General features: G+C 44.5%; 1 protein-coding gene across 1 annotated transcript in view; it reads right to left on the minus strand.

The window, feature by feature from the left end:
• The window catches only part of LOC119890441 (transient receptor potential cation channel subfamily M member 1-like), a 28,658-nt gene that overhangs the window by 4,434 nt on the left and 3,337 nt on the right, over positions 1–20,887 (minus strand). Inside the window, 19 exon segments of the mRNA XM_038701727.1 lie at positions 16–218; positions 1,086–1,230; positions 1,594–1,614; positions 5,819–5,993; positions 6,297–6,548; positions 7,222–7,350; positions 7,613–7,739; positions 7,741–7,949; positions 8,859–9,087; positions 9,225–9,514; positions 9,608–9,637; positions 10,005–10,145; positions 14,083–14,133; positions 15,097–15,231; positions 15,718–15,894; positions 16,221–16,321; positions 16,411–16,483; positions 19,264–19,387; positions 20,004–20,178. Coding sequence (XP_038557655.1) covers positions 16–218; positions 1,086–1,230; positions 1,594–1,614; positions 5,819–5,993; positions 6,297–6,548; positions 7,222–7,350; positions 7,613–7,739; positions 7,741–7,949; positions 8,859–9,087; positions 9,225–9,514; positions 9,608–9,637; positions 10,005–10,145; positions 14,083–14,133; positions 15,097–15,231; positions 15,718–15,894; positions 16,221–16,321; positions 16,411–16,483; positions 19,264–19,387; positions 20,004–20,178 — 2,787 coding nt within the window.

The following is a 20,887-nucleotide window of genomic DNA, read 5'->3' on the forward strand; positions in this document are numbered from 1 at the left end:
CAGAGTGAAGCTTACGGAGTCGTCTCTCCTGGTCGTCGCGATCTCCCTCCGGCCTCCGTCTGCAGCGGCAGCACAGCCTCTTCAGGACGATGTAGATGTGGGGGAAGACGATGAGGGGGGGAGGCAGGATGGGACGGTCGTGGAAGGTCATGATCAGCTGATACCGCTGGAACTTCCACACCTGGTTAGAGATGGACTTCACCTCGAAGAAGGTGTTGCTGAGAGGAGAAAGAGGAGGCAGGTTTGATTTTCAATTCAATTCAATTCAATTTTATTTATATAGCGCCAAATCACAACAACAGTTATCTCACAGCGCTTTTCATAAAAGAGCAGGTCTAGACCGTACTCTGTGATGATATTTACAGAAGCCCAACAGTTCCCACCAAGAGCAAGCACTAGGCGACAGAGGCAAGGAAAAACTTCCTTTTAAGAGGCAGAAACCTCGAGCAGAACCATGGCTCAGGGTGGGCGGCCATCTGCCTCGACCGGTTGGGGTGAGAGAGAGAGAGAGAGAGAAAGAGAGAGAGAAGAGAGTGAAAGAGAGAGAGAGAGAGAAAGAGAGAGAGAGAGAGAGAGAGAGGGATGTAAGGAGAGAGAGAGGGGAGGGAGGCAGCCTACACAATAATATAATTTTCTGTCTCTCCTCAGAATTCCTCCAGGACTGGGTTTAAGAAGCTGTTTGTAAATGTCTCTAAAGTTTGTGGGTGAAGGATTTTTGTGTAAGCCCAGCTCAGTTCTCTAGTTCAGTATAGTCTCAAGGTGTTTGTCATAAGGGAAATATTGTACCTTTTTCCACTACATTTGTCTGGAGTTACTGGGTCATTTTAGGGCTGGAACTAACAATTAATTTTACTCCCTCTGACCCATTTCATATCAAACGAATGCATGAGAATCCACAGAAGCAGAGATACAAGGATTTAACCTGACACTGAAACTACCATGACTTTTATTTTGGAATCTTTTCCTGCACGTGTTTCCTCTCACAGCTCCTCTGCAGCACTGTGTTTAAACAGTAACTGATCTGAGGTCTGTCTGTGTGCTGTATATTAAAGCATCAGCAGCAGGATCAGGTGACCAACACTGACTTGAAGACGGCGATGAGCAGGTTGACCAGCAGGATGTTGGCGACCAGCAGGTAACAGGCCATGATGGCCGGAGTGAGCCAGGCTCCAGGGATACAGGGAGGAAGCTTCTTCCCGTCTTCATCGTACATGTTGTCTCCACACGGTGCTGAGATTCAAACAACACACTCATTAATGTCCATACAGAGACATGAATGGACTGCAGTAGTTTTATATTGATTGTTTTAAAGCACTCCGTTCCTTGTAGCGAGTAAAAGTATCAAAATAAATGTGGAAATACTCAAGTAAAGAACAAGTAACCTGCTCTGGATTCAAATAAGCTTCAGATAGGAAAAGATGTAGTTTGTTAAGTGGAGCTGCTTCAGATTTCAACTGGACCAACTCGGGTGAGCTTTTATTGTGAAACAGTCACAGGAAACACTATGTAAAACAAAATACCTGTCTGCATCAACCACTGGCAATAGATAGTGAGCTGTAAAAGTTCACAGCAAATTCTGTCTGAGATACTTACGATTGATTTCCATCGCATAAACTGTCCGCCAACCGCCGAAGGTAAAAAATTAGAAGAGAAACAACAACATGAACTTCAGGCTAGAAACACTCAGGAACATGCTCAAGAAATGTGAAAAAAGTGTGAACATGTACAAACATTTCAAAATGTAAAAACTTCAGTACAACATGGAAAGGTTTTAATTTCTAAACATTTTCAGCAAAATAACAAATTTGGTACTAATAATCAGTCAAGTAGATTTAAATATACTAACTGCACAGCAGGTCAGCTGAACATGACGTAAATATATGAAGAATAATGTTTTCAGCCATAACATTATGACCACTGACAGGTGAATGACCCTGATTACCTGGTCACCATGGCACCTGTCAGTGGGTGGGATCTATCAGGCACCAGGTGAACATCGTGTCCTCACAGTTTACGTTAGAAGCAGAAAAAGTGGTCCAAGTTGTGACAGGGTCATGGACGGCCAAGCCTCACTGATGCCTGTAGGGAGCGAAGGCTGGCCCGTGTGATCCGATCCAACAGACGAGCTGCTCTAGGTCAGACTGCTGAAGAAGCTGATGCTGGTTCTGATAGAAAGGAGTCATAACACACAGGGCATCGCAGTTTGTTGTGTACGGGGCTGCGTAGCCTCAGACTAGTCAGGAGGCCCTTGCTGACCCCTGTCCACTGCAGAAAGCGTCTACAATGGGCATGTGATGTCATGATTAAGCTTTGCCACCTCCCCCTTCCTAATGTTTCCTCTGTTTTCCGCTCCCTGCTGTCTCTGTCAGTTTGGTATGTGATGTCCTGTCTGTGTGTGTTGGGCGCGTCTGGCTCCGGCTCCTGGCTTGTCACCACCTGCAGCGGCTTATCAAGTAATCAGCCCATGCAGTGAAATACTTTGATACATCTTCCACTCCTTGCCAGTTTGTCAGTTTTACCTCCCGTGGTGTGATTGCTGGGTGGCACGGTAGTGCAGTAGTTAGCTCTGTTGCCTCCCAGCAACAATGTCATGGGTTCAAGCCCCGGTTGCCCCGGCCTTTCTGTGTGGAGTTTGCATGTTCTGCATGGGTTCTCTGATCCTTTTTTCTGAACTCATTACTACACATAAACACAATCCCAGGTTTCTGTTTAAGACTGTGGATCAGCTGGTAAACCCAACCCCTCCTTGTGCCTCAGCTGGAAGTAATGATAACTGTGAATTGCTTTTATCTTATTTTACCAATAAGGTGGTGTCAATCAGAGCCTCTATTACCCCCGCGGCCTCTTACTCAGAGGTTCCTCACCAGCAACAAGAGAGTTTTAACCAGTTTTATCCCATCGACTTGTCTGAGCTTTTAAAAACAGTATCACAAATGAGAGTGTCCTGCTTAAAGTCACCAATGACCTTTTAATGTCTGCTGATGAAGGCATGTGCTCAGTCCTGGTACTCCTGGACCTTAGCGCTGCTTTTGACACCATTGATCACAACATCATGTTAGACAGACTGAGGCACTGGGTGGGGATCTCTGGTACTGCCCTAGAATGGTTTTCATCCTACCTGTCAAATAGGAAGTTTTGCATGTCTGTAAACAACTATGTCTCTTCGTTCTGTCCAGTTAAATATGGTGTGCCTCAGGGGTCGGTCTTAGGACCCATTTTGTTTTCCTGTATCTGCTTCCCCTTTGACATATTATCCATAAACATGGCATTTCTTTTCATATTTATGCTGATGACACACAAATATACTTGCCCATCAGATCCACAGACCCTGGAATGCTGAGTTCACTAAACAACTGCCTTTGTGAAGTTAAAAAATGGATGTCAAATCATTTCCTCCAGCTGAACTCAGACAAAACAGAAATCCTGGTCATCGGGTCCCAGCAGATGGCAAAACCAATACTGCCATCTGCTGGTTCCCTAGTAAATCACATTAAGCCTGTTGCAAAGAACCTTGGTGTTTGGTTTGATAGTAATTTAAATTTCGAGCAGCACACCGCAAAGCTTGTTCAATCATGTTTTTATCAACAATCATTTTACACGCCTTCATCTCATCACGCCTGGATTATTGCAACAGCCTTTTCACCTGTTTAACCCAAAAATCTACTTATCAACTTCAGACTGTCCAGAACTCAGCTGCCAGGCTTTTAACCAGAACAAAGAAATATGACCACATTACTCCTATTTTAGCTTCATTACACTGGCTCCCAGTATGTTTTAGAATTGACTTTAAAATTCTATTGATCACTTTTAAAGCTCTTCATGGCCTCTCGCCTTGTTATATTTCTGACCTTTTAGTCCCATACGCACCAGCACGTACCTTGAGATCCTCGGGCAGAGGTCTGTTGTCTGTTCCAGAGTCTCGACTGAAAACTAAAGGGGACAAAGCGTTTGCTGTCAGGGCCCCGAGGCTCTGGAACAGCCTGCCGAGGAAATCAGGTCGGCTGAGTCAGTGAACTCTTTTAAGTCCCTTCTTAAAACATACTTTTATAGGAGAGCTTTTCCCGATTTTATTTAATTATATTTTAATTATTTTATATTCATCTTAAAAACGTGTATTTTAATCTTTTCAATGTTTTCTTGCTTTTATTTTGTATTGTTTTTTGTTTGTTTGTTTGTTTTATTTTTTTTACATTATTGTCTTTTGGGTATTATTGTCTTTACACTTGTTAAAGCACTTTGTAACTTGTTTTGAAAAGTTTGAAAAAAAAATAAAGATTATTATTATCATTATCCTAAATTGTCCTTAGGTGTGAGCGTGAGTGATTTCTCTGTTTGTCAGCTTCTAATGTCCTGTTTCTTTGTCTACTCCAGTTGTTCCCTGTGTGTGAAGACGTTGCCTGCCTGCCTGCCAGTCAGTCTGCCCTGAACTGAGCTTTAGGATGCCATTGTCAAATCCCCACAGAATCTGGAGTTCTGCCTGGTTTTCTCCGTGCACATTGAAAATAAACCTGCCTGAGTTTTTTACATCTGCCTTGTGTCCGCTCTTGAATCCCTTTAGTGAAAACCTGGTAACACATGGTACCAGGATGCACTATAGTAAGAAAATAAGCCGGCAGTGTGATGCTTTGGACCATGTTCTGCTGTGGAACCTTGGGTCCTGCCATTCATGTGGACGTTACTTTGACACGTAGCACCTACCTAGGCATTGCTGCAGACCATGGAAACAGTGTTCCCTGATGACAGCGGCCTCTTTCAGCAGGATAATGCGCCACAAAGCAAAAACACTTCAGGAACGGTTTGAGGAACAACAACGAGTTCAAGGTGCTGACTTGGCTCTCAGTCTAGTCCAGCATCTGTGGGATGTGCTGAACCAACAAATCCCTACCTTGCATACAGGACTAAATGGATCTGCTGCTTGGTGCCAAAAGCCACAGCACACCTTCAGAGGTCTAGTGGAGTCCAGGTGTCAACAGGTCAAGGCTGTTTTGGTGGCAATAAGGGAGACCTGCACAATATTAGTCAGGTGGTCAAAATGTTATGGCTGATCGGGTTATTTAATGATATGTAAAGAAAAATATCTCGCAGAGGGTGAGGGCAGGGAGTCAGGGCAGAGGGTGAGGGCAGAGGTGAAGGACAGGGTGAGGGCAGAGGGTGAGGTCAGAGGGGAGGACAGGGGTGAGGACTAACAGGCGGCTAACTGGAGTCTTACTATGAACTCTGAGGGTGAGGGCAGAGGTGAAGGAAAGGGTGAGGGCAGAGGCGAAGGACAGGAAGGACAGGGTGAGGTCAGAGGGTGAGGTCAGAGGGGAGGGCAGAGGTGAAGGACAGGGTGAGGGCAGAGGGTGAGGACAGAGGCGAAGGACAGGAAGGACAGGGTGAGGGCAGAGGGTGAGGACAGAGGCGAAGGACAGGAAGGACAGGGTGAGGGCAGAGGGTGAGGTCAGAGAGGACGGCAGAGGGGAGGACAGAAGGGAAGGACAGGGTGAAGGTGAGGGCAGACGGAGGACAGGGGTGAGGACTAACAGGCGGCTGACTGGAGTCTTACTATGAACTCTGAGGGTGAGGGCAGAGGTGAAGGACAGGGTGAGGGCAGAGGGTGAGGGCAGAGGCGAAGGACAGGAAGGACAGGGTGAGGGCAGAGGGTGAGGACAGAGGCGAAGGACAGGAAGGACAGGGTGAGGGCAGAGGGTGAGGTCAGAGAGGACGGCAGAGGGGAGGACAGAAGGGAAGGACAGGGTGAGGGTGAGGGCAGACGGGAGGACAGGGGTGAGGACTAACAGGCGGCTGACTGGAGTCTTACTATGAACTCTAGTCTTACGGTCTATGGAGTCTGCAAACACCTCTCCGTAGATCATCCAGTACGGCATGTAGAAGATGTTTCGGGCCAGACGCCATGTTGGCTCCTCGTCCGGGTGGAGGATAGCCTGCCGAGCTACGCCGAAACTCATCAACACCACCAGCATGATGACCACGAAGTACAGCATGTCGATCATCTGGACGACCATCAGACCAAAGGCGTTTTATATCACTGAGATTTATGAAACTTAAAAACAGTTTGTTTGTCTTTACAACAAATTTTAAATGTTTCACAGAGAAAAACAAACAGAAATAAATATTACAAAGTCCAGTGAGAAGAAACACGGAGCTGAAAACAAAAAATAAATTCTAAAAGTTGAACAGTTACTTTTATCAGTTATTATTTTGCTTTGCTCTGTAACACTGTGTTAGCCCAATGTGAACCTGAAGAGTAAAGTTAACTGTTTCATTAGTATCGATGTCATCTTGTGAAGGCGTACCATTTTTCCGATCATCATGACGTAGGGTCCCAGGTACTTGTTGACTCCGAAGATGTCGAGGACTCGGATGTACCAGAAGATGATGTCGACGCAGTAGATGACGCGTCCGTAGCCCATGGACGGCTCGCTCTGCAGCCGCAGCAGCAAACCCAGCAGGAAGACGGAGATGGCCGCCAGGTCGGTGATGTTCCAGTAATCCTCCAACCAAACGTTGATCTTCTGCTTCAGTTTCCCCGGCTCCGACATCAAGATCTGGCAGCAGGGGTACATTAAAATGAGTATTACCTCTACACAACAGTTTCGCTTCACCCTGTTTCACCACCCCACTATTCACAATGTTCATTTTTATCATGCAGCCCGCCCCACCGGCCTACATTCAACAATACAACATCAGTAATATCAAGGTGAAAGGTCACTAAGCGATGCAGGTGAACAGGTGAAGGGCAGAAAGTCTGATCACTTTAATAACTACAGACCCGTTGGCGTCAGTTTGTAATGCCCTGGGGGAAACCCTGTAGCGTCACTTTTGAACTCTAAAGGCAGGTGTAGGATGTTTAACACAAAAGTAAGTAAGGGGGTGGTTGGGTGGACAGGAAAAACTGGACTTTCACACAGGAGGCCGGTGTTCATTTCTCGTGTGGAACAAAAACTCAGAATTTAATGTTTTAATTTAAGTCACGTGGGTTACATAGATTAGCTAGGTTGTTGTTATTTTAACCTAAACCACAATCTTTTCCTGAACGTTTCACAACGTTAACCACTAGTTTTATTTTGAAAGTCTAACCGGATATTTATTCTTGCTAACTTGACCGTGGAGCCCTACATGTACAAAAACAAAGCTAAAGTGTACCCAGGGCGTCCATATGAGAAGCGTTGGGATGAGAACGTGTTGGGAGCAGAGCCCCAGGTGTGTTTCAGAGTTTACCTGTCGGACCTTCTCCAGTCCCAGAGTGATGATGTAAGAGATAACGATCCACTCCTGTAAAGACGGCCATCGCTCCATCTTCACCAGGATGATGTAGTTATACAACATCAGGTAAACCAGGTAGGAGATCTGTCGCACACACATTTAATTCTCAGGTCACATGTGTCCCTTTGACACGGTCAGTATCTTTATTATCATCTTCATTAAAAATCTATTGGTTGTGACCTTTTAGAAAGACAAGTAACAAAGCAGTTAAACTGAAGAAGCTAAATCTCATCATCAACGAACTTTAAGCGTTAAACCATCATGAGCTTCTATTTGTGAAAGAAACTTTAGATCAATATGCGGTTGATATAAATTATACACAGTATTTATATATTCTAAAACTTGCCGTGTTGAACCAAAACTTGGTGAAGGGAGTGTTGTAGAACTCGTAGATCTTCCTCCCGATGGGAGTCCTCCGGTGTTTCTTCTGCTCTTCTTCTTCGTCTCCTTTCTTCGACGTAGCGTCAATGTTGGAGACGGCGTCCTGAAACAAACTCTGAGTCACTCAGACTGCTCTGAACCAATGACCACTCTCTGCTCTGGCTGTTTGGTACCTTGCTGGATTTGTTGTCGTCTTTAGATCTGCTGTCGTCGTTCTCTTTGGACAAATGATTCGAGGCTTCATCTGCCAGACGAAAGTCCAGGAGGAGAATCGCAGGAGGAAAAACGATCCCTAAAATCACCTGGAGACAGGATGAGGACATAAGTATTATTATTATTACTGGTCAGTGGGTCAGCCATCGTCACTTCACTGGCTTCAAAGCTTCACCGCTCGACAGACAAGTTAGAACATGAGGAAAACCTGTGATGGCTTCTCAGACCTGGTCCCCAGCTTGTCTAAACGTGCATCAGTGTAGCTGCTGCCAGGTTATTTATTTATATATTTGGAAAAGCCAGTTTAACGTACTTGTTCTTACCAGGAAAAGCTTAACGGCGAGCCCTGAAGATTCACAGCAGTTCCCATTGAGTCAAACATCTGTTTCCACGATAACACAGCAGTTTATTCGTGTCAGATTTCTCAGCTGTGAGGCCAGCTGGACATTTTACTCCTCTATCTGTGTCAGCACTCGTGTGACCTTAATGGTAATATTTGTCAGCGGTGGGATGACAGGGTTTTCAGATGATCTGGAGTTTTGTTTTTGTTGCCAACTTGAAAAAAAAGAGCTTTTTGGGGGGGAGTGAAAGTAATATAGTGACGTAACGAGTTACTTTTATCACCCACTAATAAGTAAAGTAATGTTATTAAAGTATTGTTAAGGAGTAATTTATTACAATTTCAGAGTAACTTGCCCAACACTGTCTGTGAGTAAAATGTCTGGCGTGTTTAACTTCTCAGATGGTAAGACGATTTGTAAACTGACTTCTGTACAAATTAAGCTTAAGACTGACTGAACACAGCACCTGCTCCAGGTGAGACATTCAGATCACACCAGGTGGAGGCGGGGTCAGCGCTCGTCACCTGAACGTTTGTTTGTCTGATTTCACTGTTTTCAAAGATGCATTTAAATGTTTTCTCTCAGGTCCTGCAGGCTCCGGTCCAGATCCCACACAGACCGGAGACCTGGCAGTCCCTCAGGGAGTGCTGCTGGTACCTTGAGGCTGTTGCTCTTGCCCATCCTCAGGCAGCCCATCCACATGTCCGTTAGCAGCATCTGGCTGCAGGTGTGTGCGATGAAGTCTCGGTGTTTGGCTGCGACAGCCAGCTTCAGACAGGTGGAGTTGCTCCAGTTCTTCAGCTCGTAGGTCAGCAGCTTCATGGCCACCTGCTCGTCGTGTTTGTACGACTGATCCAGCAGCTCGTAGGCCAGCTGACCAAACTCCCTGCACACAAAACACACTCAGTCTACAGACACACCAGCGCCCCCCTCAGGCCATGACGGGCTCTGCACACCAGGGAACTTCAGGTGTTGTGACACTTTTGGTCTAAGCCCCCTGGGCTCTGGTTCTGTGGGACTCACTTGGAGTTGTTCTCCAGGTCCTGATAGATATCGTCCACCAGCTCGCTCTGGGACGACTCGTGGGCCATGGCCTTGTAGAGTTTACAGGCCACCAGAGCCTTGGCCATGGCCTCCTCGCCCCGCTGCCACAGGAACAGTGCCATTTTCTGGCGCTTCATCAGCACGGCCCACACCATCAGCTCGTGGAACGGGTACTGAAACCTGCTGACTTCGGGGTCATCCACGTCGATGTCCACCTCCTCCTCCTTCTTGTTCTTCTTTCCTTTACCCTTCGGACGGGGCTCGTCGTCCTGCAGGAACCACAGGTGCGAGTCCACGTGTCAGAGACTGAGACCACCATCAGCTCCATAATACAGTTTGTAAAATTAAAAATAAGAACAAACCTCCATCCCAAGAAGTTTCAGAGCTTTCGGCTGCAAAAGAAAAGACAACATGTTTGTTAGTCCAGAAACATACTGATGTTGGAGCCACAGGATATTTATGTTCCTCGTGTTTCAGGGAGCAGGACAGAGTCTAGTTAAAGGAGAAACTTCACACTGTGTTAAGAAAAGACATATTTGTTTATATTTGTGGGACGAGGATCAATAGCTTTCTGCTAATTCTTCCATGTGAAAATCTGACGGTGAGGCCTGAATGTAAGGAAGAGAATGTGCCTCCGTGCTGCCACCTGGTGGATCATCTCCAAACAGTTTGATTAATATTCACGTCAGAATGAAGCGCAGCAGAAATGTGTGAAGCAGACGTTGCTGCAGTGTCGACTCTCTTAGGGGGTTTGCTCACTCGTTTCAGTCCGTACAGGTTGTTGTAAAGCGCCCTGAAGCTCTTCCTGGTGTATTTGCAGCGGTAAGCTCCGCCCATCAGGAACTCCAGCACCAGGCCGATATCGATCAGAGTGATCTGGTAGTCTGGGGGGAGATTCCCCTGAAATACAAATGTTTTACACATCTTTTAAAGTAACGAACAGTTAAACTAAAGAAGATAAATCTCATCATCAACGAACTTTGAGTGTTAACCCATCGTGAGCTTCTATTTGTGAAAGAAACTTTAGATCAATATGCGGTTGATATAAATTATACACAGTATTTATATATTCTAAAACGTGCCGTGTCGAACCAGAACTTGGTGAAGGGAGTGTTGTAGAACTCGTAGATCTTGAACTCCAAGTCTCCACCTGCTGGCATGTAAAGCCGTCTCCTACCAGCGCTGTTCCAAAGACTACTATTCCTGTCATCATCAGGCATAGACCAGTAAACCAAAATGTGCACATCCCACACAGCAATATAAGTAATCTCTTAAGGATTAGGACAACTGCACCAACTCCAGCACCCAGAACAAACTCATTTAAAATGGCTCTCTTCAATGTGAGATCACTTTCAAGTAAGACTTTCATCTTAAATGATTTTATCTTGTCTGCAAATCTAGATTTTACGTTTTTAACTGATTCATGGTTGCAGATGAATGACTATAGCCAGCTAGCTGAACTGTGTCCGCCTCAATATGATTGTTTTAGTCAACCGAGGGTCAGTGGTCGTGGTGGTGGGCTAGTGAGCGTGTATAGGAAAAATTTAAAATGTCATCAAGTACGCTGTGATGAATTTAACTCCTTTGAAGTTCTCACTCTTAAAGTTGGAGGGCTGCAACCTATCATATTTGTTATAATTTATCGCCCCCCAAAACCGCCTGGAGGATTTTTATCAGAACTTCCTGAATTTTTATCTACTCTGATTTTAAATTATGACAGAATTGTTCTTTGTGGCGATTTTAATATTCATGTTGATGACACCAACAATGTTAATGCAACTGACTTTTAAATATGGCCACTTCTTTTAACTTCAAACAACATGTCAAAAGGCAAACACATAACCGTGGTCATACACTGGACTTGGTTTTTACCCTGGGTGTCAGCATTTCCTCTGTGGAATTAATGGACATGACCATATCTGACCACAGATGTATTGTTTTTAGCTGCGATTCTCCTGTTACTCATGCCGCCTCACCAAGCTCCGTGTGTTCTCGCTTCTTTAATGAACAAAGTGTTTCTTTCAGAGCCAAAGCCAACACTTGTCTTTTTCCAACACTAACAATCTGGTCGATCACTTCAATCATATCTGCTTGTTGTCACTAAATATTACTGCTCCTCTAAAGGTTAGGCCTACGTCTAAAGCTAGTAAGCAACCCTGGATAAATGACAGCATTCACAGCCTAAAAAGGGAATGCAGGAAAGCAGAGGGCAGATGGAAAAAATCCAGTATCCTCAGTCTGAAGGATTTATTAATTAACTACAATAACTTGGTTAAGGATGCGAGAACACATTATTTTTGTGAACTCATTACTACACATAAACACAATAAGACTGTGGATCAGCTGGTAAACCCAACCCCTCCTTGTGCCTCAGCTGGAAGTAATGATGACTGTGAATTGTTTTTATCTTATTTTACCAATAAGGTGGTGTCAATCAGAGCCTCTATTACCCCCGCGGCCTCTTACTCAGAGGTTCCTCACCAGCAACAAGAGAGTTTTAACCAGTTTTATCCCATCGACTTGTCTGAGCTTTTAAAAACAGTATCACAAATGAGAGTGTCCTCCAGCCCACTTGATTTTTTAAATTTTTACTGAAAGTAATAGATTCTGTTGGCCCCCATTTGATCTCTGTTGCAAGCTCCATATCTACTGGTTGTGTCCCTGATTATTTTAAAACGGCTTGCGTGAATCCACTTTTAAAGAAACCTGGTTTAGATCCCTCCCTCCCACATAATTTTAGACCAATTTCAAAACTGCCTTTTATAGCAAAGAATTTAGAAAGAATTGTGTCCAAACAGCTGCTCACTGTACTGGAAAATAACAAAATATTTTAAATGTTTCAGTCTGGTTTCAGGAAATACCACAGCACTGAGACTGCCCTGCTTAAAGTCACCAATGACCTTTTAATGTCTGCTGATGAAGGCATGTGCTCAGTCCTGGTACTCCTGGACCTTAGCGCTGCTTTTGACACCATTGATCACAACATCATGTTAGACAGACTGAGGCACTGGGTGGGGATCTCTGGTACTGCCCTAGAATGGTTTTCATCCTACCTGTCAAATAGGAAGTTTTGTGTGTCTGTAAACAACTATGTCTCCTCATTCTGTCCAGTTAAATATGGTGTGCCTCAGGGGTCGGTCTTAGGACCCATTTTGTTTTCCTTGTATCTGCTTCCCCTTTGACATATTATCCATAAACATGGCATTTCTTTTCATATTTATGCTGATGACACACAAATATACTTGCCCGTCAGATCCACAGACCCTGGAATGCTGAATTCACTTAACAACTGCCTTTGTGAAGTTAAAAAATGGATGTCAAATCATTTCCTCCAGCTGAACTCAGACAAAACAGAAATCCTGGTCATCGGGTCCCAGCAGATGGCAAAACAAATACTGCCATCTGCTGGTTCCCTAGTAAATCACATTAAGCCTGTTGCAAAGAACCTTGGTGTTTGGTTTGATAGTAATCTAAAGCTTAAAGGACTTTTAAGGACACCGAGACCATTTTACACGCCTTCATCTCATCACGCCTGGATTATTGCAACAGCCTTTTCACCTGTTTAACCCAAAAATCTACTGATCGACTCCAGACTGTCCAGAACTCAGCTGCCAGGCTTTTAACCAGAACAAAGAAATATGACCACATTACTCCTATTTTAGCTTCATTACACTGGCTCCCAGTATGTTTTAGAATTGACTTTAAAATTCTATTGATCAGTTTTAAAGCTCTTCATTGTCATGCTCTGCCGGTTGGCCATCTTTTGTGTTGCACTTTTGTGTTTAGTTAGTGTTATTTTGGTCTGTTGGGTTTTGGGGGTCTGTCTTGTCTTTCGTCTAGTGTTCAGTCACCCTTGTCATGTCTGTTACCCCAGTGATCCCTCTGCATGTCTGTCTCTGTTTTCCCCTGCTCTCTCTCTCTCTCTCTCTCTCTCCCTATCTGTGTCTCGTTAGCCTCATGTCTTTCACCTGTGTTGCTCCCGCCCTGCTCGTTAGTCCCTGTGTATATATACCTGGTGTTTCTGTCTTGTCTTTGTCCGGTCATTGTTCATGTTACCCCCCAGTCTGTCGTGTGTGTACTCTCTGCCTGCCTGTAACCAGCCTTGCTTGTCTTGTCTTGTCTTGTCTTGTCTCCCTGTACTTTTGGATTTTGGATTTCTGTTATTCAGCCACTCACCTGTAAGTGTGCTCGCTTAATTAAAACCCTTCGTTGAACTATACCTGCTCCGCTCTGTGTCCTGTGTTTGGGTCCTCCAACCTGCCTCCACACCACGACTGTGACATTCATGGCCTTTCGCCTTGTTATATTTCTGACCTTTTAGTCCCATACGCACCAGCACGTACCTTGAGATCCTCAGGCAGAGGTCTGTTGTCTGTTCCAGAGTCTTGACTGAAAACTAAAGGGGACAGAGCGTTTGCTGTCAGGGCCCCGAGGCTCTGGAACAGCCTGCCCGAGGAAATCAGGTCGGCTGAGTCAGTGAACTCTTTTAAGTCCCTTGTTAAAACATACTTTTATAGGAGAGCCTTTCCCGATCTTATTTGACTTTATTTTATCTTTTATTTTATTCTATTTTAATTATTTTATATTTATCTTAAACGTGTATTTTAGTCTTTTCAATGTTTTCATGCTTTTATCTTGTATTGTTTTTGTATTATTGTCTTTTGGGTATTATTGTCTTTACACTTGTTAAAGAACTTTGTAACTTGTTTTTGAAAAGTGCTCTACAAATAAAGATTATTATTATTATTATTATTACTGATCAGCTCTCACGTTTAGTTATGTACTCCTCACCTGCCCCCCGCCCCATCCCCCACCTGTTTAAAAACACCAAACTGACCTTTTTCACGTCTCTGACCACAAAGTGCAGCGTGTTGGCCGGGCCCAACTTCTACAAACAAAACAGGAAACAAACAGGAAACTGATGAAAAGAAAAAAAACTGCAAATAATACCACAACATTAATAATGTTTGTTCAGTTCCATATTTAGCAGGATAATGTCAGGTTTACGTTCCACCTGATCACTTCTGTTTATCGTGTTTCTTCTGCTGATGATCAGCACGAGATATTGAATTATGACCTGGTCCTATAACCTGTCCTCAGCGAATTACATAAGTCAGTAACACACTTTAACTTAAAACTAAATAACCCGGCACTGACTCAGTTTCAAACGGGACTTGAATGCCGGGTTCCTGGGTTTGACCCAACCATCACCTTAGGTGGACTTTCTCGCTCTTTATATAACGTCACTTGACTTCCTCATGGGCTCACACGGCCTCTAGATGTCGCTGCCACAATAAACGTAAATGTGGGTGGTAATAAGCTGCGTGAGGACGGTCTGACTTAATGGGGTTATTCATTATGTGTTATTGATTATTGATATTAACATGACATTAAAGGCAGCGTGACGTGCAGCTGTTAGCAGGTGATTACAGACACGTCTTATCTAATTGGACTTGTTTGACTCGAACGTTATAAAAACTGCAGAGAGCTTCACTTCCATCTGACAGTACCTGACGCGCTGCTGAAAGAGCTTTTTATGAGCGAAGCAGATAAAGATTAGAGACGCAACACAAGAGGAAGTGGATCACTGATGGACGTTAAGCTGCAGATAAACGTGACAATATATAGACATCAGAGCAGAAAGCTTTTGTTCAGAACGAGAAGAGAAACATTGGTATGCCACACCTCCCAGTCCCCACACACCAGACAACATTTATCTAACATAGAAATGAAATAATAGGGACCTAATCTCAGGCAAGAGAAAGTGCGTCCTCGCTGCTGCTGTGCAGTGTTTAAATAAATAAAAATAAAAATAAAGTTTGTTCTGCTGCAGAGGAGTGCAGTGTCTCACCGTGTTGTACAGCTCCTCCAGACGAGGGATAGTCAGGAAGTGATGGATGTTGACGCCGTTCTCAATCAGAAGCTTGACAAAGTCCACCCTGTCCAACACCAGAGCGTCCATCATAGCCTGTTCCAGAGAGTTCACCTGTCGCAGCGTTTGATTAAGGTTAGCTACTGAATAAGGCTTTGGTTACCATTAGCTAATGGTTCAGTTGAACAGTGAAAACTGTGTCTCAGGTTTGCTAACATGTTCATTTCTTTGCCAGTCCAACAGGTTGTCAGTAAGTTACAAGCTCCAAAAGAAAGAGCAAGAAAGAAGGTGTTTCTGCGTCTTTACTACTGATAATGTCTAATAACTAAAATGTATGATTGTAATGATGTTCAGTAACATGCCATTTATCCATCTAGCTGCAAGGTGCTGAACTTTACTGAAAGTGATCGCCGGAACATGAGTAGCAGAAGCTAGCTGTTCATCATAACAAAGTCTGACCACTGAAAAGAAATGGACATTACAATGATGAAAGCATCCTGTTCACTGTGTTCTGTCTACTACCATGTGATTTTGTGGTTTTCGTTTATCCTGTTAGTGGTTATCATGGATCATAAGGTCTGTTGTATTCCAATCTCTTACCCAGTTGAGCAGCTCCAGTTTCCGGGGGTCGGTCTCCTCGGGGGGTTCAGGTTTGGTTTTGCCTCCTTTTCCTTTCTTCCCCCTTGCTTTCCCTTTCCCTGCTCCTCCTCCTCCTGGTGCTGTTGCTCGCTGAGCTGCCGGACTTTTAGGCCTGTCGGTGGGTGAAGCGCTCACCGGCTGCAGAAACACCATCAAACAGTCGGTGGCAGAAATAACTAGACTGTTCCAACAGTTCAAAGACTTTTGCGATCGAGTCTCTTTCTTGGCTTCTTATTTCCTTCTACTCCTACTTTTATTTATTATTTCATCATCTGTTCTTGCAACTAGGAGGAGAGTTAGGAAGGAGAAGTCGAGGCAGACTGACTGACTTCTGCAGAAACTTTTAGGGGTCTATGATCATAGTGTTTAGGGTTCAAACATGGTGGCAGCAAATCCAGCCTCCATGTTGGCCCCAGCAGGGTCAAGACAGAGACAGATGGACCTGTATCCATCTATGAACTCACAGGCCAGTGGAGTCCATACACAAAGATCTGACTGCGAGCGATGTCCACTCGGTTCCAGGCCAGAGCCAGACTCAGTTGATCGGACGCTGACGCATTTGTACCTGTAATCACATGAACAAAGTGTCATCAATCGCTGAAGGAGTTCAACCGTATACCAACAGGAAGCGTTATGAGAGCGATGTTCAGTTACCTTTGAGCAGAGCTGTGAGGATGGACATCTCAATGTCCTGCTGTCCCTCTGAGCCCATCCTGAACACTGTGATCTGCACACACAAATATACTGTATATTACGATATAATCCTCTGAAAATACACGAGCAGCAGGTTCAACTGTGAAACACAGAGAAGGAAGAAAGAATGAGGAAAGTAACTCCATGTTGTTTCTGACAGCTGACCTGTTTTATCGTCGTATCAAGATCAAGATAACCTTTATTGTCTCCTGGGGGAGATTTGTCTTTAGGCTACAGTAACAAACGATAACAACACATGGACTTCGCAGTTGCAGACATGATACAGTCTGTTCTATACATTTACACTGCATGAGTATATGAGGCTCTATCAGTAACTGATGACTGAAGGAACCCAGCAGGAACCCAGCAGGAGGAACTCCCATCAACATGTGGACAAACAGAACAGAGGTGGAAGAGAAGACAGGACTAAGTGATGGCACTCCCTGCACGGTGAGAGCACAGAGCATGAACAACACTGCAGACTGCTTGGTTCTGGATCCAGCGCTGGTTTGTTCCTCATGAGAGAAACATCTGAACCTGCAGCAGCAACAAACCAAACCAGTGAACAGATGTGATTTTATTAAAATGCATGGGACTGTCTGCTGCTGCAGAGGATTGTGGGATTAAATAAATGGACACAGAACAATCTCCATTAAGTGCTGCAGTTTTGGGTCAAAGGTAAAACCTTTGTCATCATGTTAATATCTCACAGGAACGCACGGAACACATGGGAAGAACACATGAAAAGAACACACGAAAAGAACACACGTGAAGAACACGCAGAAGGACACTGTCCTGGCCTCTACGAGCAGTGCTCGGGACAAATGTGTCCTACAATGAATGTTCATAAAACTAAAGTCAATCTGGTCTGAGCTTGATGAATTTGATCTATGAAGGCGATATTTGAAGGGAAGGAGGTTTGAGACTTAGCGGCTGGTGGTGTTTATGAACCCATGCAGCATTATTTCAAGCTGTACGCAACACAGGCAGAACTCATCGGGAGGTCAATCCTTAGGGAAGACGTTCTGGGGGAAGCACACAGGGCTTCTTTCCATTAGTAAAGATGGGTGCTGATACCTGTGTCCCGCATGAAAGCAGACTCTGTTTGCTTCTGGCTTCAGAGGCCTAGGTTCGATTTGAAATCAAATCATTAAAGAAGGTGAGAACACTTGAAAATGAGTTTTCACTCCCAAGTCGTGAAATTACCAAACACTGACGTATAAAAATAAGAAGTGTGAAACCTTTGATGCTGCTGCAGTGTTCACTGAATGTTTCAATACATGTTTGAATGCTGCTCTGTTAGTATGGAGAATCAGCAGGAGTTAAAAACAAACCACCAAAAGTGAAACATAAAAGGCCAAAGTCAGAAGGTCACTGATTTCAAGACACCGTATCAGTCAACGTTCTGTCCACGTAGGCCGTCTGGAATCATCGCCAGACTGGAGTGAATGGACAGATGCTGTGTGGCCAGATGAAGGTGAAGAGACAAAACTAACGTGCAGCTGGTTGAGCTGAGTTCCAGCTCTGAGTTCAGGTTCTGTTCAGACTCTCAGCTCTGAGTTCGGGTTCTGTTCAGACTCTCAGCTCTGAGTTCAGGTTCTGTTTAGACTTCCAGCTCTGAGTTTAGGTTTGACAAAGATCCAGGTCTGGGTTCATGCAGAATCAGTCTGTAGTTGTTGGGATTTGGTTTTGTGTTCATGTTGTTCCTATATTACATCTGTTTTCATGGTTTGGGGTTTTGTGTTTCTTCTGTGCCACCTTGTTTATTTTTAGGTTTAGTTGCATGGTTAGTCTTTACCTGTTCTGTCTCTTTCCTTTTCTCATCTTAGTTCTTAGTTTATGTCTTAGTGCTTAGTCCTGGTTCTGTGTTTGGTTCTGTGTCTTAGTTCCTAGATCTGGTTTGGAGTTTATTGTTTCCCATTTAGATGTTTCATGTGTTCTGTTGTGCAGTTGTTCCCTGTTTTCTGTTTTACTTTGGTAACTCTGTCCTTGTGTGTTCCCAAATGCTTTACTTCACGTTTTATTTTGTGGTGATCAGTTTTGATGTGTCCTTGTCTAGCTTTGTTTGATGTTTGATTACCCAACACATTCTCATCTCTACGCGTCATAACTGACACTTATGTGTTTCCTCTGTTCTTCCCGCCCTGCTCGTGACCTGGTGTTTAAATGTCTGCTTGTTCTGTTCAGTCTTTGTTGCGTCCTCGTCTATGTTGAGTGTTCTGGTCTTGCCACTGTACATTGGATTACTCTGCCCGTGGTCTGGATTATATATGCTTGTTGGATTTACCTCAGTTTGGACTTTGCCTTTAGCTCCAACGTAAGCCTGTTTTTCTGATTTAATAAACCCTTTTTTTTCAGCCACATCCTGCCATTGTCTGCATTTTGGGTCCACACTACAGTTTACCTGGAACTGCACTCAGCCTTACCCATGACAGCAGTGCCTTGAGACACGACGCATCTGTTAATGTTTAACTGAAACCATCTTTACTGTCTGAACAGACAGACTCAGGACGTTGACTCTGGAGTTAAAGTCTGAAACTTTTTATGTCCACCCCGACCTCTGACGTCTCGCTTCATTTACTAAAAACAGTTTCCTGAACAGAATCCAGGCATAAATTATGTCTTTCATTTGTGATAAAATGATATTAATACAGAAATGTGATGCAGACAGAGGTGGTTCATGATATCACTTCAGTGTGGAAGATGAGTAAAGACACACAGGACAAGTTATGAATGAACACGAGTGTTTTATTGTTGCACTGATGGAAAGTGAATCTGAATGAGCATAAAGTAGGACTCTGTCAGGATACCTACCAGAGCCCTCTTCTTCATGCACTCCATCACCATGAGGAAAATCTGCTGCGCCTGTCTGCGGCTGTAGTTGAAGGTTTTCTGGATGGTGACTAGCAGCTGATCTCTGACGCTGTCACTCACCAACCTGTGCAGAGAAACACACAACTGTCATGTGAGGCTGTCGAGGTGGAGCACTGACTGCCGGAATCCAAACTGTGTTCCTTAACCTGCAACGATGCCGAGACAGCTACACAAACCTGCAGAAGAGTCCACGGTCTGTGTGTGCTGCTGCTGATCTTCCTCCAGTTAGTTGCTAGCTGTTAGCTGAGTCTTAGCTCTCCAAAAGCATAATGGGAATTGTACATATTGATTGCAAACTAAATAATCATTATCTATCTCTGAACCTCTGCAGAGCTAACATGGACGCTGCATACGTCACTGCGGACCTCCACCTCATGGCATACTTCTTACTCCAGACCAAGCGTCTTTCAGTGTCAGTTCTCTATAATGATTAAGTCTCTTTCAGGGTCTGAACCCTGTCTTTCTGTGTGAACCGGTTTTGAACTGGGCCTGTTCTGACTGACTTGGAGCCAGCGGGCCTCCGACAGCAGAATGAGAATGAACCAGGTGATCTGTGTTCGTTATGTTTCTGCTCATACTTACATTTTGTGTTTGTCTAAAGAGTTTTTAAACACCCACGACACACCTTCAGGATCTGCTTCGTCTCAGAGTCACTTGTTATCCTGGCGGATGTTACTCACCCATCTTGCCCACAGTATCTGTGTGCAAAGGAAATGATGTCAGAAGCGCGACCGCTGCCGTCACAGATGACGACAGGGACGGGAGGCTCCTCCTTCAGACTCTCCAACACAATGGAGATGATGTTAGGACCCCCCTCCAGGATCAGACACACTGCAGGGACACCCTGACCCAGACCTGACACACAGAAAGCACACTTACAGCAGGAGACTCTCAATGGACTGCTACGACCTGTGAGGCCAGGATCATGTGATGGTATACATTTAGTCTAAATTGGAAGTTAAATGTTGTCATCTGGTGTTTGTGTCAAACCAGCTACGAGCTAGCCCACTTGCTAACTAGTGAGCTCACAGGCTCGCTCTTCATCGTGTTTTTGGAAGTTATTTAATGACATAACAAATATGGATGCACAAGATGCTAGGCTAATTCCAGCTGCAGTAACACAAGTCAGACATTTTGCACACTGTTCCTAGTCTTCATGCTAAGCTAGGCTAACAGTTTCCCCACTGTTGTCTATGTCCTGGACACACAGAGACTGAATCTTCTGACTCAGTTTGGTTTGGTTTTCAGTCCCTGTGAGGACATTTAGTTCTACAGAACGAGCACGGCCGGGCTATGTTGGTGTCGGTTCAGTTCTTCTCTGTGGTGGAAGTGAGGGGTGACGGCTGAGCTTCCCTTTGCTCTCCCTGCCTTACAGACAGCTCCAGGCATAGGATGACAAAGGGAAACCCACAGGTCACATGAAGGTCCAAACTCTCTGCAAGCAGCAGCAGTTTCTGCTCAGCCGCTCTGATCCATCACTCTGGATCGGACATTGTTGTGTTGCAAATGACACAAAAGACACTTTGAAATCTGCACCTTGTCTGCATTTCATGTTTTCAGACTT

Source organism: Micropterus salmoides, unplaced genomic scaffold (assembly GCF_014851395.1).
Source record: "Micropterus salmoides isolate LMB-PRFRI ecotype aquatic unplaced genomic scaffold, ASM1485139v1 Ms_hic_scaffold_6, whole genome shotgun sequence".
Taxonomy (NCBI): domain Eukaryota; kingdom Metazoa; phylum Chordata; class Actinopteri; order Centrarchiformes; family Centrarchidae; genus Micropterus; species Micropterus salmoides.